At 34.8% G+C, this 25977-nt stretch overlaps 1 protein-coding gene across 3 annotated transcripts in view; it reads left to right on the top strand.

The window, feature by feature from the left end:
• The window catches only part of MED13 (mediator complex subunit 13), a 94939-nt gene that overhangs the window by 33435 nt on the left and 35527 nt on the right, over positions 1–25977 (top strand). For all 3 annotated transcript variants that reach the window (XM_036911131.2, XM_036911130.2, XM_036911129.2), the window contains exons 9-11: positions 13114–13788; positions 24521–24734; positions 25686–25767. In XM_036911131.2, the coding sequence (XP_036767026.2) occupies positions 13114–13788; positions 24521–24734; positions 25686–25767 (971 nt within the window). The remainder of the gene's footprint in view (positions 1–13113; positions 13789–24520; positions 24735–25685; positions 25768–25977) is intronic.

Genomic DNA, 25977 nt, shown 5'->3' with positions numbered 1-25977 from the left:
TTTTGTTCTGTTGGTGGTGTCCTTTGCTGTGCAGAAGCTTTTCAGCTTGATATAGTCCCATTTGTTCATTTTTGCTTTTGTTTCCCTTCCCTGGGGAGATATGTTCATGAAGAAGTTGTTCATATTTATGTCCAAGAGATTTTTGCCTATGATGATTTTTTCTAAGAGTTTTATGTTTTCATGACTTACATTCAGGTCTTTGATCCATTTTGAATTTACTTTTGTGTATGGGGTTAGACAATGATCCAGTTTGACTCTCTTACATGTAGCTGTCCAGTTTTGCCAACACCAGCTCTTCAAGAGGCTGTCATTTCCCCATTGTATGTCCATGGCTCCTTTATCATATATTAATTGACCATATATGTTTGGGTTAATATCTGGGTTCTCTATCCTGTTCCACTGGTCCGTGGGTCTGTTCTTGTGCCAGTACCAAATTGTCTTGATTACTGTGGCTTCGTAGTAGAGTTTTAAATTGGGAAGCGAGATCCCTCCTGCTTTATTCTTCCTTCCGAGGATTGGTTTGGCTATTCGGGGTTGTTTGTGGTTCCATATGAATTTTAAAACTATTTGTTCCAGTTTGTTGAAGAATGCTGTTGGTATTTTGATAGGCATTGCATTGAATCTGTAGATTGCTTTAGGCAGGATGACTATTCTGACAATATTAATTCTTCCTAGCCAAGAGGATGGGATGAGTTTCCATTTGTTAGTGTCCTCTTTAATTTCTCTTAAGAGTGTCTTGTAGTTTTCAAGGTATAGGTCTTTCACTTCCTTGGTTAGGTTTATTCCTAGGTATTTTATTCTTTTTGATGCAATTGTGAATGGAATTGTTTTCCTGATTTCTCTTTCTGCTAGTTCATTGTTGGTGTATAGGAAAGCAACAGATTTCTGTGTGTTAATTTTGTATCCTGCAACTTTGCTGAATTCAGATATTTGTTCTAGTAGTTTTGCAGTGGAGTCTTTATGGTTTTTTATGTACAATACCATGTTAACTGCAAACCGGGACAGTTTGACTTCTTCTTTACCTATCTGGATGCCTTGTATTTCTTTGTTTTGTCTGATTGTCATGGCTAGGACCTCCAGTACTATGTTGAATAACAGTGGGGAGAGTGGGCATCTCTGTCTTGTTCCCGATCTTAGAGGAAAGGCTTTCAACTTTTCGCTCTTAAGTATGATGTTGGCTGTGGGTTTATTATATATGGCCTTTATTATGTTGAGGTACTTGCCCCTGTATACCCATTTTGTTGAGAGTTTTTATCATGAATGGATGTTCAATTTTGTCAAATGCTTTTTCAGCATCTATGGAGATGATCAAGTGGTTTTTGTCCTTCTTTTTATTGATGTGGTGGATGATGTTGACGGATTTTCGAATGTTATACCATCCTTGCATCCCTGAGATGAATCCCACTTGATCATGGTTTATTATCTTCTTGATGTATTTTTGAATCCAGTTTGCTAATATTTTGTGGAGTATTTTTGCATCTATATTCATCAAGGATATTGGTCTGTAATTTTCATTTTTGGTGGGGTCTTTGCCTGTTTTTGGTATTAGAGTGATGCTGGCTTCATAGAATGAGTTTGGAAGTATTTGCTCTTCTTCTATTTTTTGGAAAACATTAAGGAAAATGGGTATTATGTCTTCTCTATATCTGATAAAATTCAGTGGTAAATCCATCTGGCCTGGTGTTTTTGTTCTTGGGTAGTTTTTTGATTAGTGATTCAATTTCATTGGTGGTAATTGGTCTGTTTAGCTTTTCTGTTTCTACCTTGGTCAGTCTTGGAAGGTCATATTTTTCTAGGAAGTTGTCCATTTCTTCTGGGTTTTCCAGTTTGTTAGCATATGGATTCTCATAATATTCTCTAATAATTCTTTGTATTTCTGTGGGGTCTGTTGTGATTTTTCCTTTCTCATTTCTGATTCTGTTGATGTGTGTAGATTCTCTTTTTCTCTTAGTAAGTCTGGCTAGGGGCTTATCTATTTTGTTTATTTTCTCAAAGAACCTGCTCTTGGTTTCATTGATTTTTTTCTATTGTTTTATTCTTCTCAATTTTATTTATTTCTTCTCTGATTTTTATTATGTCCCTCTTTCTGCTGACTTTGGGCCTCATTTGTTCTTTTTCCAGTCTCGATAATTGTGACTTTAGACTATTCATGTGGGATTGTCCTTCCTTCTTTAAATAGGCCTGGATTGCTATATACTTTCCTCTTAGAGCTGCCTTCAGTACATCCCACAGAAGTTGGGGCTTTGTGCTGTTGTTATCATTTGTCTCCATAAATTGCTTGATCTCTATTTTAATTTGGTCATTGATCCATTGAGTATTTAAGAGCATGTTGTTAAGCCTCCCTGTGTTGTGAACCTTTTTGTTTTCTTTGTACAATTTATTTCTAGTTTTGTACCTTTGTGGTCTGAGAAGTTGGTAGAATTTCAATCTTCCTGAATTTACTGAGGCTGTTTTTGTGGCTTAGTATGTGGTCTGTTCTGGAAAATGTTCCATGTGCACTTGAGAAGAATGTGTATCCTGCTGCTTTTGGGTGTAGAGTTCTGTAGATGTCTGTTAGGTCCATCTGTTCTAGTGTGGTGTTTAGTGCCCCTGTGTCTTTACTTATTTTCTGTCTGGTAGATCTGTTCTTTGGAGTGAGTAGTGTGTTGAAGTCTCCTGGAATGAATGCATTACATTCTATTTCCTCCTTTAATTCTGTTAGTATTTCTTTCACGTATGTCGGTGCTCCTGTATTGGGTGCATATAATTTATAATGGTTATATCTTCTTGTTGGACTGAGCCCTTTATCATTATGTAATGTCCTTCGTTATCTCTTGTTACTTTCTTTGTTTTGAAGTCTATTTTGTCTGATACAAGTACTGCCTCCCTATTTGCATGAAATACCTTTTTCCATCCCTCCTCGACTTTTAGTCTGTGTGTGTCTTTGGGTTTGAGGTGAGTTTCTTGTAAGCAGCATATAGATGGGTCTTGCTTTGTTATCCATTCTATTACTCTGTGTCTTTTGATTGGTGCATTCAGCCCATTTACATTTAGGGTGATTATCGATAGGTATGTACTTCTTTCCATTGCAGGCTTTGATTTCGTGGTTACCAATGGTTCAAAGGTAGCTTCTTTATTATCTAACCATCTAACTTAACTTGCTTATTAAGCTATTATAAACACAGTCTGATGATTCTTTATTTCTCTTCTTATTCCTCCTCCTCCATTCTTTATATATTAGGTGTTTTATTCTGTACTCTTTTGTATTTCCTTTGACTGTTTTTGTGAATAGTTGATTTTATTTTTTTGCCTTTAGTTAGTATTTGGTTGTTCTGCTTTCTTTGGTACGATTTTATTTTCTCTGGTGACATCTGTTTAGCCTTAGTTAGGAGTGCTTCCATCTAGAGCAGTCCCTCTAAAATGTCCTGTAGAGGTGGTTTATGAGAGGCAAATTCCCTCAACTTTTGCTTGTCTGGGAATTGTTTAATCCCTCCTTCATATTTAAATGATAATCGTGCTGGATACAGTATTCTTGGTTAAAGGCCCTTCTGTTTCATTGCATTAAATATATCATTGTATCCTCTTCTGGCCTGTAAGGTTTCTGCTGAGAAGTCTGATGATAGCCTAATGGATTTTCCTTTGTAGGTGACCTTTTTTCTCTCTCTGGCTGCCTTTAATACTCTGCCGTTGTCCTTGATCTTTGCCATTTTAATTATTATATGTCTTGGTGTTGTCCTCCTTGGGTCCCTTTTGTTGGGAGATCTATGGGCTTTCATGGTTTGAGAGACTATTTACTCCCCCAGTTTGGGGAAGTGTTCAGCAATTATTTCTTCAAAGACACTTTCTATCTCTTTTTCTCTCTCTTCTTCTTCTGGTACTCCTATAATTTGAATATTGTTCTGTTTGGATTGGTCACACAGTTCTCTTAGTATTCTTTCATTCCTGGAGATTCTTTCATCTCTCTCTGCCTCAGCTTCTCTGTATTCTCGTTCTCTGATTTCTGTTCCATTAACGGTCTCTTGCACCTCATGCAGTCTGCTCCTAAGTCCTTCCAGAGATTGTTTTATTTCTGTATTCTCCCTCCTAACTGGATCCTTTAGCTCTTGCATATTTCTCTGCAGGTCCATCAGCATGTATATGACCTTTATTTTGAATTCTTTTTCAGGAAGATTGTTTATATCTGTCTCTGCAGGCCCTCTCTTTGGGGTATTTCTGGACTTTACCAAATTCTTCTGCCTTTTCATGGTGATAGAGGTAGTCGTAGGCAGGTGGCGCGTGTGTCAGCTGGGAGAACAAAGTCCCTTCCTGCTTGCTGGTTTCCCTTCCCCTCTCTGCTGCCTGTGTTGGTCACCCACACACCGGGAGCAGTGTCTGGGTTAATTCCCTTAGCCGCCATGGACGAGGCAGCCCAGAGCCCTGCAGGGGGTGGCAGGCATGCTGGGTTTGCTCTCCTGCAAGAACTGTGCTCCTTTGCTCCCTGCCCCGGCTTCCTCTCCCTGAGCTGGGCAGCTGCGCGCTGGAGGCAGCCCCCCAGGTCAGGCCTGGGCGACTGCACACTGGGAGGAGACTCTGGGCCACTGCTGTGGGCGCGGCTGCTCTCAGGCTTCTCTGCGCTGTGGTGGGGCTGTGCTGGAGGGGGAATGAATGGCTGGTTGTTTATCACCATGAGGGTCTTCAGAGCTGCGCTGCCTCCCAGGGGGCTGGGGCTTCCTAGGCTCCTCAGAATTCCCAGCCTGCTGGGCTGAGCGTGCTAGGACGATTCTGTCCAGCTGTGAGGCCCCTGTCCGTTTAAGACTTTCAAAAAGCACTCGCTTTTCTTTTGTCCCAGGGGAGCCGGCTGCAGGGATCCACCTGAAGATTTTACTTTTCCATTTCCCTAATATCCAGCGCACCATGCAGTGTGTGTGTGTGTGTGCTCCCGGTGCGGATTACTAGGGCTGGTTATTTAGCAGTCCTGCGATTCCACTCCCTCCCTGCTCCAACTCCTTTCCTCCTGCCAGTGACCTAGGGTGGGGGGAATGCTCAGGTCCCACCGGGTTGCAGCTTGTATCTTACCTCCTTCATGAGATGCCAAGTTCTTGCAGATGTAGATGTAGTCTGGCTGTTGTACTGTATCCTCCGGTCTCTCTGTTAGGCATTTCATTTATTGTGTTTTCAAAAATATATATGGTTTTGGGAGGAAATTTCCGCTGCCCTACTCAGGCTGCCATCTTCCCAAAAAACCCTATATAGACATTTTTATCAAGCAGTGCTTCTTTTTTAGTTCCTAACCTAGACTTTTGCTTTATTATTTTTGGAAGATGTGGATTTCAAGTATATTTATCTAAAATGGTTTTAGAGGAAGATGCTCAAAATGCATATTGGTAAGCATAAGTTTAAATTCATGGTCTTGAAGCTGAACTTTTATTTTTAAAAACTTTGAGTCATAGTTCCAAAAATTTCTCCCAGGCATGTAGAGATTTAATGTAATGAAATTTTGTGAAATCTTTACATGTGACCTGCTTTGGTTAATCTAACACATCTAGTAAATACAGTGTTACTAATCATGTACTTTTTTTTTTAACTATTGCCTTTTGTACTTCAGGTTCCCCTTCTACTTCCCCCAAATCTCGTTCTCTTTTAATTTTTAAATAAGGCTTGCAACAGACCTTGAGCAGCCATATGTGTGTATCCTCTCCTGCCATAGAATCTAGGAGGTAGCACATATGTTGATAACTAAGTGTCGTAATCAACCAGTTTGCTCTCAGATTTATCCTTGCCTTTTCCCTGCTCTCTTCTGTATTGCAGTGGATAACATTTCTATGCTCCCTTGCTTTCTACATGTGTTTGTTTTTTTTCCCCCTTTCTTTGAGATAAAACTGGCAAATAACATTATGTAAGTTTGAGATGTACAACCTGATGGTTTCATTAGGCTCACCTGTTTTCTGGATTTGGCTAATAGGAAGCACTGACAGAAGGCTGGTTGATGAGAGAAGGGAGGAAGGCTGTTTTCCCATCCCTCTCTTGAACCAACTCCAACAGCAGCTCTGTGTCTGATTAACAGCCCCTTTTTTCATGGTCCTAGTTAGCACTGTGCAGGTCCCACTATGGTTCTAGTACCATTCCAAGCTTCTGTGATCTGGTAAGACTACTTCATCTTACTGTCCTTTAAGTCCTTGAAGTCCAGGCTCTTTCTGGTCTCTGGGCTGCCTCACTTTACTCCATTTCTTTGCAAGCAGTTCTTTATAGTAAATTTCCTCTGTGTGAAAGATAGGACAGGACCCTGACTGATATGTTGGCCTCTCTTAGTAATTAATTTGAAAAAAAAAAAAAAGTATAGTTATATAAGCAATTTGCATGAGTAATTATGATTTGAAGAAATTTAAATTATACATATAAATCTAAAGCTCCCCATGACTATTTGCTCTTTCCAAATCGTACTACCTCTTTCTAGAAATGACTTCCTGCCAATTAGGTATTATCCTTCAGCACTTTTTTCCCATAATTTTGCATGTATGTGTGTTTTGCATGTATTTTTTTTTTTCTCCTAACACATAAATATAATAGTAATATATTTGTCAGCTTATTATTGTTACTAAATGGACCTTAGATCTTTCCATTCTAGTTACTTGTAGATTTGCCATGTTGTTCAAAAAATTTTCTTGGTATTTCACTGAATTGTAGTACCATAGTGTGTTGAATCACTCTGGGTTTGATGGAGAAATAGGTTGGTTCCAAAGGTTTTTTTTGTGTGTGTGTGTGTGTGTTTACTTACTACTTAAAAAGTAATCCTTCTGTGACTATCACTTATAAGATTTTTTTGAACACTTATTCTGTGATAGGAGATGCTGTAGGCTCAGGATACACTACTGAATAAGGCTCCTGCTATTATGAAGTATACACACTAATGGGAGTAGAGCAGGTAATTAACTTTCTTCTAAAAATAATTTTTAATCCTTTTAAAATTTAAGAGTGATGAATGCTAGGAAGGAAATAAAATTAGGTGGGTGATGTGAAAGAGAGTTGTGTTTGAAGAAGCTATTTAAATACTCTTCTTGTGACTTCAAAAAGATTCTCTTAGTTTTACCTCCCACTTTTTCATATTAAGTGCTGGTTTTTCTTGTGCTTTCACTGATCTGAGAACTGTCTTAAAAATTTTTTTTGCCATTGTAGTAAGTGAAAAGCATTAAACTATTTTTGCAGTTTTCAGTTATTAGTGTGATTTAATAATGCACATTTATTGATATTAGGCTTTTATGTGGTAAAATGTTCATAAGAATTAGCACTTAGCAAGCTACATAAATAGAAAGCAATTCAATAAATTTCTAATGTGAACACCTAAATACTAGGAACTTTAATCCATAGAAAGAAGAATCTGTTAGATTGTGCTTTAAGCACTTCCTTTTTAGAGAGATTCCCCAACTTGTTGAGTTCTAGTATGAAATTAAGTTGTTCTCTTTAGAGAAGACCAGCTTTAAGAAAAAAAGTCTATATAGAAGAAAGGGACTGCTATTTAATGTCATCAGAATTGTAGACAGCCACTGCTATTAGTGTATAGTTAATAGTTTCTTATTGTTGCTCCAGGTGGAGGTGGTTCCCTGCTCTGGGTAAGTTCACTATGAATTTGGCGAGACCAAATAAAGATAAGAGCAAGTTGGGGGTGTTTAAAGGTGTTCATACCACGTTTATTCTCACAGTGGTCACCCAGCTATGTACAGGTGTCAAAGATAGCCCAGTCTCTCTTGGCTCTGGGGCTGCTCCCTCCTGTTCCCCAACATGGGCTTAATCATCTACTAGCACCAGGGCTCTATGGCTTCTCTCAGCCAGCCTCCGTTCTCCCTGGCTCTCCCTCTAGGCTTCCCTTCTCCACTCTTTTTCTCTTTTATTCCATGCTTCCCTGCCCCTAGCATGGGAACTCTTGGGGCTGGTCTCTATGGTGACTTGTGGACACCTGATCAGTTGCATACCAGTAGAGAGAATGGATGTTTCCTCTCTACCCATTCCCTGGGCTAGTACTCCCATGATTGACCAGCTGCTCTGTCCTCAATAAACATCCCATAGATATGCAAACAGGCTCTTTCAGGTCTACAGTGGGTGCTATCAAGGCTAAGTGAGTATCCTGGTCAGAAATTTCCATTTTCTCCATTTCTCCTAATAGAAATGTAAGTAAACGTATGGCTGTTTACTTTTCACATCCCTTGTACACTCAGACTATAACCAAGTAGTTCACCCCATATCATTGGAAATCCTTTTTCTCCTTAGTGCCTTGCATAACTTGACTAGTTCTTAAACTTTTGATCAGAACTCATTTACAATCTTAAAAATTATTGAGGACCCCAAAGTGCTTTTATTTATGTGGGTTGCATCTATTTTAGGGAAAGAGGCACATAATTTATTAAAAAATAATTAAGTCAGTACATATTTACCAACCATATCCTTCCTCCCCCCAAAAAATTGAAGAGTGGCATTGTTTTCCACTTTGCAAATCTCTTCATGTTGAACTTAATAGAAAATAGCTGGATTCTACTCTGCTTCTGTATTCACTCTTTTGTTGTATAATGTTTTAGTTGAAGTAGGTGAAGAAAATCAGCCTCACATAGCTCTGTTGGAAAAGGAAAGAGTATTTTAATGGCTTTTTCAGATAATTATGGATATTCTTTTGGTGCTACACCAAAATTTGACAAGTGGTAGTCTCTTAAAGGTTAGTTTCAATGTGGAATCTAAAGCCATATTAATGAAATTCTTGTAGTCCACTAATAACTGAATGGATCTTTTACTTATGCATGATTTTGTAACAAAATGCACTGATCATTTGGAAAATAGCAATTCACTGAGTTATGCAGATCTTCTGAGTGTTGGCACATTTTGTTACATAGTATCAAAAATTATATTTATCAGCATCACCAACAGTCTCATTAGAAAAGTATTTTAAGTATTAGAAACCTGTCAAGCTTACTGTGGCAAGTAAGGTTTTACAAATTCTAAGTCTTGCTTAAAATTTTATAATTTGTAATTCCTTAAAATGACAAATTTATTTTGTTCATTTTTGAGATCCAAATAACCATGTTTGCCAAATAACCAAATCTGGATAATCATGGTTTATCTGTCAGTCTTTTTTTCTTTTTTTTCCCCCAATAAAAATGATGTTCCATGAAACAAGTGGTTAGTTCAGCTAGTAACTCATACAGGTGCTTTCATCAAAACAGTTATTGTGCTTTGATATGTAGCAAAAATGCTTTTTGTGTACTTCCTATTTCTTTATATAGAATATAAAAAGCTGTCTATGCCAGGATGGAGATTTAATAAAAATTATTTTTACTGTCTTCATGAAGGATGTTCTTAAGTGAAACTGGCTTAAAAAAAACTCAGTGTGTAGTAAAGAAAACAGTGACTACTATTACTAATAGTACCACTGCCTTGATTGATATTTGATTGCCAGCAGTTACACTGTCCATTGCTTTTGCACCATAATTATCAATATCAACAATGAAAAAGACAGTAATGTCTTAGTACTATTATGAAAATGGTTTTCAACCCTGTAAAACCCCTGAAAGAGATTCTATGGACTGTACTTTGAGAACGTTTGTAGTAGGCAGTAAAATATTTGAGTAATTAATAAATGCATCATGCCATCATGGTTACTACTTATTCCTACTTTCTTACTGTTTTTCTTTTTTTCCTTTGCTTTCCTTTCTCTTCCCTACTGTATTTTCCTTTTTTTCCTTTCTTCAGTTGACTCTTAGAAGTTAGGCATTCAGTTTTAATTCTTTTGTTAATTGACTTAAACATTTATTTCATTTGCTTTCCTTAAAGTCTAAAGTTAATCAATGTTGCTGTCTTTTTTTAGGAACAAATGTGACCTTGGAACACTTGAATCTTGCTCCAGTTATTTTCTGTGTGTGTGTGTGTGTGTGTGTGTTTAAGCATTTTGATTCTTCTACCTGTTCTTATGAAAAATTCTAAACATGCACAGGACAGAATTGGACAATGCACTCCTTTATATCAACTATCCATGTTCACTTACTACATTTGCTTCTAGACCTTTTCTCTTAGTAAATATTTAAATATTTACAATAAAATGTCAAATAAATAAATAAAACGCCATATTTTATTGAACTTGATTTACCTAAATTGATTACTTTGACATAGTATAAAACATTAATGAGATAATTTGGCATTCTTTAACTGATAACGTGTCTTCAAAAACTGGTATATGTTTTACGTTTATAGCCCATCTCAATTTGGGTAGCCACATTTCAAGTGACTACTAGCAACATGTGACTTGTGAATACCATTGTATTTCAGCACAGCTTTAGAAACAGAGTTCAAAATAGCACTAATAACTGGAAGATAATGGGAAGGCAAGTTTTTATTCAACATAAACTATTTTTTAATAGTGGAATGCATTTCCTTATATGGAAATGTGGTCCTTGTTCTTGAAAGTATTCAAAGAGAGCATGGTCAGAGAAGGTCAGAAGATTTTTCCTACATTGGATTGGTCCTGGTGTTTGTTTTCTAATGATGAATTTCTTTATGAAGTTTTTTTAAATCCCATTTAAAAAATTCAAATGTACATGAATATAAAAATGAAAAACTTCAAGTTCCCCCTTATATATATATATATATATATATATATATATATATATATATAGTGGTTGGAATCATGCTGTGTATACTACTCTGTAACTTGCTTTCTTGATAAACATTTATCCTGGATATTTTTCCTTGTTAACATAAATAGATCCACTCTATTTTTTCTTATAAGTTCATAATACTCCATGATACCATGGAGATAAAGTAGTTTATTTGGGCAGTCTCCTATGGTGCCCTTTTGCTGAAGATTTTTAAAGCACATCTTAAATGATCATTTCACTTCTACTTTAGTATGCAACTCTAAAAAAAACTATTTTCTTACATAATTCCATTATCATACCTAATAGAAGGAACAGTATTTTGTTATCATCTGATACACTATACAGATTTATCTCAAAAATGTCTTTTTGTAGTTGGTTAGTTTGACTAGGATTCAAACAAGGAGATACATTTTGTTAAGTCTTCTGAGTTCCTCTTGTAATCCCCTACCCACTTTTTATGATATTGATTTGTTGGAGAAACTAAGTTGTCTTATAGAATGTCCCACATTTTGGATTTCTCAATTTGTTATGTATTTTAACTTGTTCTTTTAGTGTCATCTAACTTATTCGTTTATTCCTTGCATTTCTGTAAATGCAAGGTAGCTCCAGAGCTCTGCTGTCTGAGACTAGCTATGTTAGTATTGTGGTATTTAAATTAAAATAATGATTTAAATAAAATAAAATTTAAAAATTCAGTTCCTCAGTTGCACTCACCATATTTCAAGCCCTCATATAGAACATTTCCATCATCACAGAAGGTTTTGTTGGACAGTGCTGATCTAGATTTAGGTCTGGTGTTTTTAGTGAGAATACTTCATAGATGGTGCTGTGTTGCTTTTTATTTTGTTGCATCAGAATATACATCTAGTCTCACTTCTAATAATGTTATGACTGAGACAGTCATCGGCCTGATCCCTTTATTGTACAATTTCTTAGGTTTACTATGAAAAAAGACGTTTTTTATTCTTCCTTTGAAATCTCTCATCTTTCTTTCTCTTGACCTATTTATTGCATTGGCTATAACTTTCAATAAAATTGTTGAATAGAAATATTGAGAGTTAATATTTTTGCTTTACTTTCAGTCTTTCATAGGAATTATTCAGTCTTCTATCCTTAAGTATGGTATTAGTTGTAGTTTTCCATAAATGTCCTTTGTCAGACCAAGTTAAGTTCTATTCCTTGCTTGCTGAGTCTTTATATGCATAGGTATTGAATTTTGTTGCATGTTTTTCTATATTAAAACAGTCATACGGTTTTCTCTTATATTCTGTTAATGTGATGAATAGTGTTTTTTCCTTTAGCATGTTACAACTTAAATTTCTAGGACAAATCCCATTTGGTCATGATGAACTATCCTTTTATATATTGCTAGATTGCTAATATTTTGTTAATAATTTGCATCTGTGTTCTGTGATTTATTTTTCTTATAATGTCTTTGATTCTGGTATCAAGGTAATGGTGGAATTCTCCTGTGTCCTTTTTGACATAACTCTAGTTTTCTTTTATAGCCTTCCTGCTTTTTTTTTCCCTTTGCACAAGTAAAATGGCTCTGTACAAGGGTACCTTAATAGATTCCTCAATAGATTTCTTCAAAAAGTGCCTGCCGTTGCTTGTTAATACTCTTTTTGGTTATCTCTGATGTAACAAAACCATTAATACAATAAATTTAAAAAGACAACTAAAAAAACCTAATGAATACTGAATGCTTTAATTCCATATCACTCCACATTTTTTTCTAGTTTCTTATTTTAAAAAAATGCACTTTGTATACATCAATATCACCGCAGTTTTGAAATCTCAAAATGCAGTGTTTTTCTATGCTGAAAAATGTTAAACTCTGAAAAGAACTTAAGATTTTTAGGTATTATGGTTTCAAGTGTTTCAATTTAGAATTGCTTCACATTACAAGGAAAAAACCTTTTAGGTATTTTCTATCCTTTTTCCAGTCAGCTATTCTGTCTGTAGTGGTAAACCTTGGGTGAAGGAAGGTAGGTATGGTGTGGAGCCCATCAATGTGTCAATTTCAGTGTTATCCAGACTGACCTAACTTCCATCCAGACTGATCTAAATTCAATCCAGTAGAAAAAGTTTTCTGGTCATTTGCTGTAGAATTGTATATGATCGAGCTCAGCCAACCCACTGACTTATAGCAGTTACTAACTGAAATATCAGGTACATTATAAGTGAATAAATTTCAGACCTTTCTAGACCTTTTTATCTTAAGCTAGAATCTAGAATCTTCTCTCTCTCTTTACTGAGATAACTAATATATTTAGATTATATAAACTGTCCTTGATCGCATAGCTATGAAATGAGCATGAGAATTGCCTTTTATGAACCTTTATGCTCTTTTTTAGTTTTAGATCACTGATCAGAGCGTTTTTTTCTTCCATGTAAATTCATATCATTTTACTTTTAGGATTGTATGTGAGTAATATGAACTGTTTAAAAGTGTTAACTTTTGTATACTTTGATGTAATAGTGATACTATAAATATTAAACCTTTCTTTGAACTTTTCAGGCATAAAAATCTCAAACCAAGAAATCCTGGGCAACAAGGACAGGCACCAAGTCAGCAACAAGTACTTCCTAAGCACAAGACCAATGAGAAGCAAGAAAAGAGTGAAAAACCACAGAAACGCCCCTTGACTCCTTTTCACCATCGTGTATCTATTAGTGATGATGTTGGCATGGACACAGATTCAACCAGCCAAAGACTTGTGATCTCTGCGCCAGACAGTCAAGTGAGATTTTCAAACATCCGAACTAATGATGTAGCAAAGACTCCTCAGATGCATGGCACCGAAATGACAAATTCACCTCAACCACCCCCACTTAGTCCTCACCCGTGTGATGTGGTTGATGAAGGAGTGACTAAAACACCTTCAACTCCTCAAAGTCAGCATTTTTATCAAATGCCAACACCGGATCCCTTGGTTCCTTCTAAACCAATGGAAGATAGGATAGACAGTTTATCCCAGTCTTTCCCAGCTCAATTCCAGGAAGCTGTAGAACCTACAGTATATGTTGGTACAGCAGTAAACTTCGAAGAAGATGAAGCTAATATAGCCTGGAAGTATTACAAGGTCCCAAAGAAAAAAGATGTAGAGTTTTTGCCACCTCAACTTCCAAGTGATAAATTCAAGGATGATCCAGTTGGACCTTTTGGACAGGAAAGTGTAACATCAGTTACAGAGTATGTATTTTTTTAATAGTTGCTATTATAATTTAAGGGTGGAAACTCCAGAGTTGGTTTCAGAATAGAATTTACAAAAATAAATCCTTTTAATATTAATTTTGCATAATTTCTTTACTCTGATTTTTCCTCAGGCAACCTTTTTATTATGAAATATTTTAGTCACAAAAAAGTGGAGAAAGTAACACCTGTCAACCAATTTAAGGACTTAAGTTGGTCCATCAACCAACTTAAGGTTTTTTGCATATAATTAGAACTCCTTTGTACTATTTTTTCTTCCTCCATTACTCCTTCTGCTGTCCTGAATTTGGTATATATATATATATATACACACACACACACACATACACACTGCACACCATAGACTTATTTATATATTTTTGAAGATGGATGTGTTGATTATTTTCAGTTCTTTCACCATTACAAAGAATGTAGCAGTGAACTTTTTGTAGACATTCCCATTTGCACTTGTGTAAGATTCTCTAGGGAATACATCTAAAAGCAGAATTGCTGGGCTTTATAGTATATCCATATTCAACATTAAGGGTCCTTGCCAAGTTGCTCTCCAAACTACGCCAGTTTATACTCTAATCAACCAGCAGAGTATAAGAATGGTTATAGTTCTACATTTTGCCCAGTAGTTGGTAGGAGACTTTTAATTTGGCTAATCTGCATTCAGAATACTATCTTAGTTTCTTAATACATGTTTTCCAGATTCCTAGTAAGGTTAAGAATCATGTGAAATGTTTGTTGGACATCTTCTGTGAATTTCTTATAAAAGTGTACTTTACCTTTTTTTCCCTGAGTTATTTTTCTGTGCATATTCTAGCTATTAATGTTGTAGTTATATGAGCTCCATTCTATGGTTTGCCTTCTTTGTGTACTTTATGTATGACATACTTTGGGCAGAAGTAGGCTTTTTGTCAGGTCCCCCTTTACTCTGTTCGTTGTTCTGATGACAATTACAGTCCTATAAACTTTTTGTGTTTTTATCTATAGATTTTTCTGAAAGCTGGAAATCAACCAACAAAACACCATTATATTCACTGAAATATGTACCTATTTATCAATGCAAGGCCAAGTGATGTGCCAAGATTACATTTCCTTCTCCTTCATGTTGTCAATGATAGCTTTTAGGATCTTCTCTGTAGCTTAGACTTTTAAAATTTCACAAGAATATATGTAGATACAGTGATCTTTTGTTCAGTCTTTGTACTAGGCATTTGAGGAAGGCTGTTTCAATCTGAAGTATTTTTTTTGTCCTGCCACTTAGGAAATTCTTTTTCTTGGATATCATCATCATTTTCCCCCATTCTCTGTGGAATTTCTGTAGCTCAGATGTTGAGCTTCTGTATATTTTTTCTCACTTTCCATCTATCTTTTTTCTCTGTATTCTGAGAGGTTTCTTAAACTTTCTTGTAGCCCCTTCTTGAAGTCTTAATATTTGTTTCTGCTTTTTTATTTCTGAACTTTTAAAAAATAGCATACCCTTCTTGCTTAATGTCCTGTAATTTTTTTCCCCCTTTAGAATTACTTGCCTTTTTTGATCTTTACTGTGTTGCATTTCATCATGTTTTCTTATAATTGTTATTTCTCCCTACACATTTTAGAATGAGGAAATAGAGGAACTGATTAGAAATTTTATGTACATAGGCAAAGCCTTGTTGGTTGGCAGACCTTACTCATTAAATAAATATTTTGGTGTATATTGTATATCAGACACTTTGCTTTATAATGAAGGGGTAGAGAATGCTTTAGAGGGGAGGCCTCATTCCTAAAATTCTAGAATGAAGAGGATGCCAGATTTTGAGTCATCACCAGGTATTTTATTCACTTACCACATAGTTTATTCAGAAGGAACCCTTCTATTCCTTCATTTTCAGCTCTTATTTTTCATTTCTGTCTGAAGATATGTCCAAATTTTCTTTTGTTTTCTAGTCAGTTTGGCTCTTCTATTTATAGTTTGCCTGTAACCCCCCTTGCATATTCTAGGTGAACTTTCTCTGCCATGTTTCATTGATTTTGAGCTTCCCTGAGACTTAAGCAAAATGGTCCATTTTACTAATGGTCCATACAGCCTCTCTCTCATATTGCCTACTGTTAGAGATTTATTCTCTTTTAAAATTCCTTGATTATTATTTTAGTAGACAAACCTATGTGCTTCACCTAGCACTTTGAATCTTAAAAGCATTCTAGTATGATTTTTTAAAATAAAAATTAATTTAAATTTGTAATTGAGGGACCTCAGGGACCTCAGGATACCCTTATGATCAATAAGACAGCTAGCTTATGTAATAGCTAGTCAACCGGTCTCCTGAAAGCAAATGATGTCTTGTAAGTAAGACTTTAAATACCTTAATCTTATTTATGCCAGATGTAATATTATAATCGAAGCTAGCTTAAACTCTTGCCTGAAACTACTGTTGGTCTCCTTGTTTCCATACTTCTTTACGTATATTCTCTACACGGCAGTCAGGGTGATCAATATTGTAAGTTAAATATTATGTTAAAGGTTAAGGGCTGCTTAAACCCTTCAGTGGTTTGCCATTACACTTAGAAAAATATCCATCCCCTTTTTTACAGAATCATTTGTGAGATCCTGTAGTCTCTTGCCTAGTTACTTCTTCACTCATATTTACTACTCTCCTTTTTGCTTCCTGACTTAGCCACACCACCTTCTTGCTAGTCTTTCAAAAATCCAAACTCATTCCTCATGGTTTTTAGAATTGCATTTCAGATGGGAGGAACAGCTCACCCCTTCTTATTCAGTCCACTTCAGGTTACCTTCTCAAGAGATATTTCCCTGAGCATTCTTTCTAAACTCACTCTCCTGATCACTACCTGTCCTATATACTGTTTTCATTTTCTCCCTATATGTATCATCTGAAGTTATATTATATATTTGTTAATGGCCTTTCCCTATTAGAATGTAAGCTCTATGAGGGCAAGGACTCTGTCTTGTTTACTGCTGTGTTCCTCCAGCAAAATACACACACACCCGTAGAACAATCCTAAGCACATAGTAGACATTCAGCAAATGTTTGGATAAGTGAAATAGCAGTAAGGCCCTAGATTACTTTGTTTTTAAAACTTGTTTTCTCCCAGGTTATATTTCTTATTTAATTTATGTAAAAATGTAGTGGTATGAATGTGTTTGGTTTTAAAAACTTCAAGAGTGACTTTTTATGGGCATATTATATTAATAAGATGCAAGAATTCTAGCCATACTTGAAATAAGTGTATTGGTTGCCTGTGTGCATGAGCAACTGTCAGTGGAATGAAGGTCTCTTAGAAGTTAATGCAGTTTAACTTTAGAATCTGTTGTAAAATTATTTGACATTTTCCTAACTGGAGAATGAGAAGGAAAAAAGCATAATGTAGAAAGGTAGCATGCAGAGTAGAATGGTGCTGGGTCATGCTTATGTAAATTAAGGAAGTGACATGCTTCTACCTGTTCCTGGTCACCATTTTTTCTACCTCATGAAAAGAAAAAAAGATTGAATAAAAGGGTTTTTAAATTCTGTGCCTCATTTGAGTATTGTTTTGGCTATGCTAGTTACTAAAATGTGTATTGTATCACAATTTGCTTTTAGTTAGAATCCTTGTTTTTGTATTCTAGTGGTAGATTAGAATATGATATCTATCACAAAAAGTCAGTCATCAGAGGTGTAGCTCCTGTATATGAACTAAGAAAATTTATGGAATATACTTGTTCTGTACTTGATAGGTTAGAAGTTTTTTTTACTTTTATGTTTTAAACATTGGATGATTCTTTGCTTTTCCTGGATTTACTGTTCTGTGGCAGTAGTTCTCAATTTGGGGCAATTTCTTAGCCACCGCTCTCCCTCGAACCTGCCCCTCCTCGGGTGACATTTGGCAATGTCTAGAGACATTTTTGGTTGTCAGAACTTGGGATGTACTACTGACATCAGGAAGAGGTCAAGGATGCTGCTAAATAACCTATAATATATAGGACAGTACCCCACAACAGAGAATTATCCAACCACAAATGTTAATACTGTTGAGGTGATTTAATGTCATGAATAACAGAATTTGCACTCTAGAATAAGTTATTTTATTTTAACAGAAATTTGCACTCTAGAATAAGTTATTAAACTAGATAAGCCAAACATTATTGACTGATTAATTTCACTGGGGAGATAACTCCCATACTAATTTAGTCCCCCCTGAACACAGTAAAACACCTAGCTTTGTCTTCAGTGTTTGTATTACGCTGAAACAAAAATCCACCCCCACCACCACCAGATTTAAAGGGATCTTACGGGAGTAACTTAGTAATTCAGGAACCTGCTATTTACTATTTCTTTAGGTAGGGTGTCATGAGGATCAGTCATCTGATAGGAAGTGGCAGAGTCATTTGACAACATCAGATGATGTCCTCTGTCATTAAAATAAATTCTGTGAGTTACTGTTATGCTCTTTTGATGGCATTAAACAATAATAAATTGTTTATTAAAACATTCTGTAGTTGTAAAGATGTAATATTTTCAAACACTTTTCTAGTCATAATGTTACCCATTCAGAAAGCTAGTTTTATAGAAATAAATTTGTGAGTTCTGATTACTCATTGTAAATTTACATTATCCTTTCCATTCTTCGAGTTCTGAAAGTATTTAAATGTGTAGCAGATGCTTTTAATGAGGCTAATTAGAGGGTTGTTTTAACTTCTATATTCTTTTTCCTTTCTTAGGAAGATTATCTTTTTAAATTCATATTCCTCAAAGATATATTTTGTCAGTTTGAATAAAGCTGAAGTTCCTCTAATGTGCAAGATGATGTAAGGGCATTGTTGCGGTATAAAATAAATTTGGTCTTGGCCCTAAATGAAATTACAGTCTAATGGAAAATAACATTTAAAATTCTCTGATAGCAGGATCCATAGGATACAGTAGGGATGTAGAGCCAGAGTAGGAAATAATTTAATTCCATTTTGGAAGATACAGAAGCTTTGTGTGGTCTAGTATGGTTAAATTATAGGGTGCTATGCTACTTAATAGTTCTGTCATAATGAGAAAGGAGACCTGAAAAGTGGGGTAGGGCTATATAATGGAATAATAAAATATTGTTTATAAGCATATATATTTACAAACATATAGAATATGTATTTAGAAGCTTTATAAGATGATAGGGGCACTGTTCTTACAGGTTTTTTGAGGTAGATGAAGTAGGGATCTTTAAAATAAGGATTTCAGAACTACTAACCAAGTAACATTATTGAAAGATTGTTCAAAATGAAGGTGTGTGTGTGTGTGTGTGTGTGTGTGTGTATGTACGTATGTGTACACAGAGAGAGAGAGAGAGAGATCAGTTTGGACATAAAATAGTACAGGGCCCTTACAAGGAAGTTAGAAAGAGATAGTAGGAATGTATGGATTTTATGGATGTTTTAGAGTAGCCTAAGAACTTTACAGACAGTCGAATTAATCAAATAGGGGAGTAACAGGAGAATTAGAGACCAGCATATTTATTTCATGAGAGGGAAGATGATGAGGAAGAACAGATTTGAAGGCTTCTCTACTACCCTGTTGACCTACTTTAGCCTAAATCTTAAACTTGATTTTTATGATTTTTTACAAGTAGGATTTCAAAAATTAAACTACCTTGAAGCACCTATTGATGTACCTTGTGAAAGTAAGATCTTGTTAAATAAGTAAATTCTGGCTGACCAATAATAGCATATTTACTTAAAAAAGCAAATAAAACTATATAAAGTGATCTGGGAAGATCTCTGAATAGATTACAAAGTTTAACAACAAGGTACATGGTAATGTACATATGGTAGTATATGCATTGTTTTTTCCCCCACCCTAATTAGGTAATAGAGACAGTCCATTGTTATCTTGAAGGAGAGAGATTGGGAAATTTATACATTTCAGCTATGTCTTTGTGTACTGTATGACTTTTATGTGAGTGTAATACATACATTTTGTAAAATTGTGAGTTCAGTTGGTGCCTGCTTAGAGATACTCCATCAGACAGTTGTAACGGTGGGTCTGAAGCTTAGGAGAGGAAACTGTAGTAGATATAGATACAGAATGCAGAGGTCAAGAATGTATCAGTAGAAATAAAATACATAATAGTTGATTTAACAGGTGTGGCCTTTTTTAGAAAATGGTGGAGGAAAAATTTACACCTTTGTTTTATTTATGTTAAGTGAAAACTCAGTTACCATTTGATATAAAATTTTTAATTGATTGCTGTTAAAGGGTGGTACTATGCTTCCATAATAAGTAGATAAATGAAAGAAAGCAATACTCTTGATTTTTCTAATCACTTTTAGATAGTGATGGCTGCTTAACTGGTACAGAGTAATAGAATTCATCATTTCTAAGCACTTTCCTTATTCTTAGACTCCCATGTGGAGCAGCTGATGCCAGCTACTTTAAAGCAAAATTCCTTTTCTAATTTATTAGAATTTATTTGGGGGAGAGAAAAGTACTGGGTGGAGCAAAGCCATCCCCAACATACCCTGCATACAGGTTATACATCTGTGGCAAATAGCTTTATCTTCTTTTTTCTTCTAATTTTTAGTTTCCCTATTAGTTAATGATAACATGTGTTTCAGAATAGTGGCTTAAGACTTTATAAGTGTTGAGAATATCAAAATTTCTGCTAAGAAACATTACAGTTGTTTTATAAATACTTTTTTTCAATGGTTTAGCCCTTTGTCTTAGTAAACTTTGTGATTGCTTAAAATAGTATGCTATTCTGATTCATAAGGAAACCTTTCTAAATTAAACCCTGAGCAAAGAAAGGACTGACTTGAACATAATTTTTTTTGTCTTGTTTGGTAGTAAGAATACATCAGGATATCTGAACCATCATGTTCATCAATAAAAGTAGCTCCTATGTTGTATTAGTGATATACCAGATGTTTATTGTATATATAGTTGACCCTTGAACAACACAGGTTTGAATTGACCAGGTCCATTTATACATGAATTTTTTCCAATAAATACAGTACTATAAATGTATTTTCTCTTCTTTATGATTTTCTTAACATTTTCTGTTCTCTAGCTTTATTGTAAAAATACAAGATATAGTACATATAACATACAAAATGTGTGTTAATTGACTATGTTATTGGTAAGGCTTCTGGTCAATAGTAGGCCATTAGTAGTTAAGTTTTGGGGGAGCATAAAGTTGCATGTGGGTTTTCAATTGTGTGGGGGAGTCAGGGTCCCTAAACATCCGTGTTGTTCAAGGGTCACTTGTACAGTTACAGAATGCATTATTTGATCTTTAAAAGATAGTTTCTGATTACTTTGTTTCATAGATGTCCATAATGAGTTAAACATGTTTTGATTTATTCTAAATCTTTTAAGTCTTCCTTATTTGATATTTTAATGCAGTAAAGCTGTACTGTTGACAGCTAACAACTCAGTTTAAGGATTGATTTTGAATATTGGAGATGGTGCTGGAAAAGGTACCATTTTTTAAAAAATGAAGTTTTGAGATTTATTTAATTCATTTGTTCCTTAACATTTCTTTCTTTAGTTTATCTCCTGTAATTGTGAATTCTAGAATATTTTCATACCTTGTCTGAAAGAATTTTTATTGAATAAAAGCATAATAGCATAAGCTAGTATAAGCCATGTTAAATTTTTTACAAGTACACTTCAGAATAGTATGTTACTATTGTCATAGTAAAAGGAAGGAGATACAATTAGTAAATACAAAAATAATTTCACTTTGCTTTGGGCTTTGCAAAAGCTTCTTGTTTATGGCTGTACCTAATACTCTTCCCCTTTGTCTGTACTTAGCTATATGTCTAATTGAAACTGTTTCTGTAGTTAACTATTTGGCTATATGTGAAATTTCCTTTTAGAAAAGTAGAGGTGTTACTCCTGTTCACAGAACTGTGTGTGTACTCTATAATTGGATAGTGACAAAATGATAACTTGAGTTTCAATCTGGGACCTCTTAAAAAAACACAATTTAATTTTTTTATCAGGTTTAAATAAAGATGTGTAATGTAAATAATTTCCATTTTTAAACTTATTGTGATGATATTCTTGATATTACTGACTACATTTAAATTTTTTGCATATCCCAATGTCTGTGAGAACCATTCAATAAAATAACAAAACACTATCTGTAGGCATTGCATTTGGTTTACTCATTTTTATTCTTAATAGAAGCCTGTGCAGTAGGGTTAGTTCTTTTAATGTTACTGCACACTACTTTAACACCTACCTGTGTCAACATAGTGGGAGTTTTTATGCTTCTGCCAGAGGACAACTTAATATGAAAACCAGTGATTTTCTTCACCTCTACACAGCATAGTAGTCTTTCAGGTTGGTGGTAGGGAGGGGGAATGGGTTCTTAGACTGTTCCCCTATGAATAGTTCTCTTGAATATGCATAGTTAAAATCTTTCCAGCCCTATGTTTGCCACTGCATGAGCTTAGCAAGCCATTTCTTTCTACATAACTTCTACATCAAAGTCAGCAAATCCTCTGATTCCTGTTTTATGAGGTTAAGTATTAAATGAGAAAATACAAGTCAAAGTAGATAGAAATACTATTTTGAAAAGATTTGTTAGTATCTGTTAGTTCAGCAGTTATTTAGGGTCTAATATAGTGAGGTACAAAGCTACTTTTAAGAAATAAATGTTTATTCATTTGTAGAACAGAACTATTCTAACAATTAGAAAATATGCTTATTGACAGTTGTATTAGCACTGTGTTCCCATGGAAGAAAGTTTTTGTTGACTTGGGATTTTAGTTTTGCAGATAAATCTGGGACATATTAGGAATAACAATGACAAATGATACGTATATGTTTAGCGAATACAGCTATTCTTTTGATGGCCTCTCTTTTAACATTAGTTAGGGTATAGAGTTTTTCCAGTGCTGGCATTGGTGAATAGGTTTAAAGATATGACATACCTGTCATTCAAAGAATTTATAAGCTAGCAAATAACTTCATTACTCCCAAATCTTACCTCTCTTACAGTTTTTTGTCTTAATACTCCAGACAGACAAAAAGTGGCAGCAGTATTACTTTCTAATGAATAGAGATGTTTTATTTCAAAGTACATTATATTTTAGGATTATTACTGTAAACACATCTCCTGTGTGGCTTTTAGGTTTCAGTTATTCATTAAGCAAATACTTATTGAGTACCTATTATGTGCCTGGCACCGTTTTAGGCATTTGTGACAATTCAGTGAATAAGACAGGATCCCTGGCATTTAGGGGCTTATATTCTAGTAGGAGTGATAGTAAACTATGAACATAAGCAACTTAACATAGTTAAAAGATAAGTACTATGGAGGGAAGAAAAAGCAGGGTAGGGGAGATCAGTGTGAGGCAGTTGGGCATATTGCTACTTTAAATAAGGTCTTTTAGATAAGGTGGTTTGTAAACAAAGACTTGGAGGAGTTGAGGGAGTTGGTCATGCAGATAACTGGTGAAAGAATGTTCCAAAGGGAACAGCCTGGAGTATGTATGACCAGTTTGAGAAACATCAAGGAAGCCCTTGAAAGCAGAGTAAGTGAGAGAGGAAGTAGAATAGTAGAAGATGAAGTTGGAATGAAAAAGGGGACAGATCATGGAAAGCTTTGGTGTAGGATATTGATATTGTAAGAGCTTTGTTTTTTACTCAGTAAAATAAGGTTTTTGAGCATGATCTGACTAGAAAGAAGTCTGGCTGCTATTCTGGCAGTGTGGCAACCTTAACTTTGCAAACCATAGAGAACATGGATGTGGGAGTCTAAAAGTGTCCTATACAAACCAAAAAAATGGATCATTCTGTATTCACACTCACCAAGCACCCTGGTCTTCAGAGATAATAAAAGTCCTGATGCTTTCCAAGTTTTAAAAAAGTAAATCAGGCAAATTGTACAAAATATAAGAGTTTGTATGGACTTTAAATTATAGCTTGTTTCTGATAATGCAGGTCAACTTGTTAAGTCTTTCTTCTCTTAGCCTTAGGTTTCAGTTTTCTCTGGTCTGTTGCTTTCCACTAGCTAATCTTTCTAACTTTGTTGTTGTCTCTTCTCTTGTTCTTTTGTCCTTTGTCATTTTGTCAGTTATTTTAGGAGAATACAGAGAAACATGCTTATTAGTCACCATGTGGACCTAGAAGACTGATAATATAAAAATAGATTTTTCCAATGTGATTAGAAAAAAAAATCTCTGAAGTACTTGCACTGAAACCTCACTTGCCATTGTAAAACATTTTGTCGAATTAAGGATAGTAATAATGTTATTTTTGTGAAACAATTTCAGGGTTTAAAGTTTTTTACCTAAAAATATGTTCATTCATAACAATAGGGAAAGGATAATCACTTTCATTGTTTAGATGTGCAAATTGTATACAAGTAGTTCTGCTCACTATGTAGCTCACATTTTGAGAGTTCCGATCAATGAGCAGTTGAGATTTGAGCCCCTTTCAGTGAATGAATTCAGGCAAGTTAATGCACTTGAGGACTTGGGAACAGAGTGGATTACCAAAAGACAACATGTTTTAGTAGAAAGAACATGTAGAAAGGAGATCTGGATTTTGACTCCATATCTTATTGCTAAAGTTGAGAGTTCAATAAATCATATAACCTTTCTATGCCTCAATTTTCTCACTTGTAAAATGAGGGATTCCAGGTTAGATCATCTCTAATTCTACAAACTTCATGATTCTTAAGTCATATGGAAATTTTTTATACTTTTATGGAAATATAATTAATTTTCTAATTTTATTTTTTCATACAGGTTAATGGTGCAATTTAAGAAACCATTAAAAGTTTCTGATGAATTAGTGCAGCAATATCAAATTAAAAATCAGTATCTTTCAGCAATAGCATCTGATACAGAACAAGAACCTAAAATTGATCCATATGCATTTGTTGAAGGAGATGAGGAATTCCTTTTTCCTGATAAGAAAGACAGACAAAATAGCGACAGAGAAGCTGGGAAAAAACACAAGGTAAGAGAACTCAAGAGAACACCAAAGGGCCACCGATGATGTGTAGCACTGTGTAGTACCACATTTCTCACTTTTTTCTTTTGAAGATACTCATCATTATAACTTAGAAAAACAAGTTTTAAAAAGGTAAATCAGGCAAATTGTACAAAATTTAAGAGTTTGTATGGACTTTATAGCTTTTCTCTGATAATGAGAAGATCTTTATTGTAAAAGTTTTTGGGTTGGAGAAAGTACATTAACGTCTGTTATATTGAAATCAGGACGTTTAAGTTAATGGGCTATTTTGATGCTGAACTAAAACATGCCATAAGTGAATTACTAGTTTTCAGAGAAACAGTAAAATTCTTATTTTTGAATGTGTGAGTCAAAAACTTAGAGTGTCCTGAAAGTAAAATGTTATACTAATTAAGTATGGGACATAGAAATATTTATTTGATTAAAATTTTAAAGTTAATTTTTTGAGGATCTGTTAAGCACAGGGTATCTTTGCTAGATAAGAATTTTGCCTTACATACAAAATATGGAAATTAAAAGCTATAAATTGTGAAAAGGACCCAATAATATGTTTAATGCAAGCAATTGATTTCACAAAATTTTATTTAGCCTTACTATGTGCTGGGTACTTGAAATTTTATCCTTTTGTAAATTATGAAAATAGTAGTAGCTGGGAAAGCTTTAGGCGTTAGAAAGAACATGGATTTCAGAATTTGACAGATTTAGGTTGAAGTCCCAGCTCCCACTACTTAATAACCATATTTCTTGGGTAATGTTTAGAATTATTTTTTGTCTTTAGGAAGAGCATACTACTTCTTGTGTAGGTTAATTATGAAAGTTTGTGACACTGTCTGCAAAACATCTAGCAGAATGCTTGATGCATAGCTACTCAATAGTTAGTAGATTGTGTTATTGGTAAATTACATATTTCAGCCTAATGAGTAATACTGTTCACAGGTAGAAGATGGGCCGTCTGTTGTAACAGTGTTATCACACGAAGAAGATGCTATGTCATTATTTAGTCCTTCTATCAAGCAAGGTAAAACTTCTCATTACCAATCAAAGTAATTGCATTCCAGGATTGCTGCTACAAACTAATCTAGTATTGTTGGACTTAACTGTGTTTCTTTTTTGCATAATTCATATGTTTTATAGAAAGGAAGCTACCTCAAAGTGGTGGATTTTGTTTATTGTGTACTGCGAGAAGCAAGTTTAGGTGTTAGAAATTCTGTTTTGAATTGTTGGAACT

Source organism: Manis pentadactyla, chromosome 4 (genome assembly GCF_030020395.1).
Source record: "Manis pentadactyla isolate mManPen7 chromosome 4, mManPen7.hap1, whole genome shotgun sequence".
NCBI lineage: Eukaryota > Metazoa > Chordata > Mammalia > Pholidota > Manidae > Manis > Manis pentadactyla.
The sequence above is the reverse complement of the archived record's forward strand: the minus strand, read 5'-3'. Positions and strand labels throughout refer to the sequence as shown.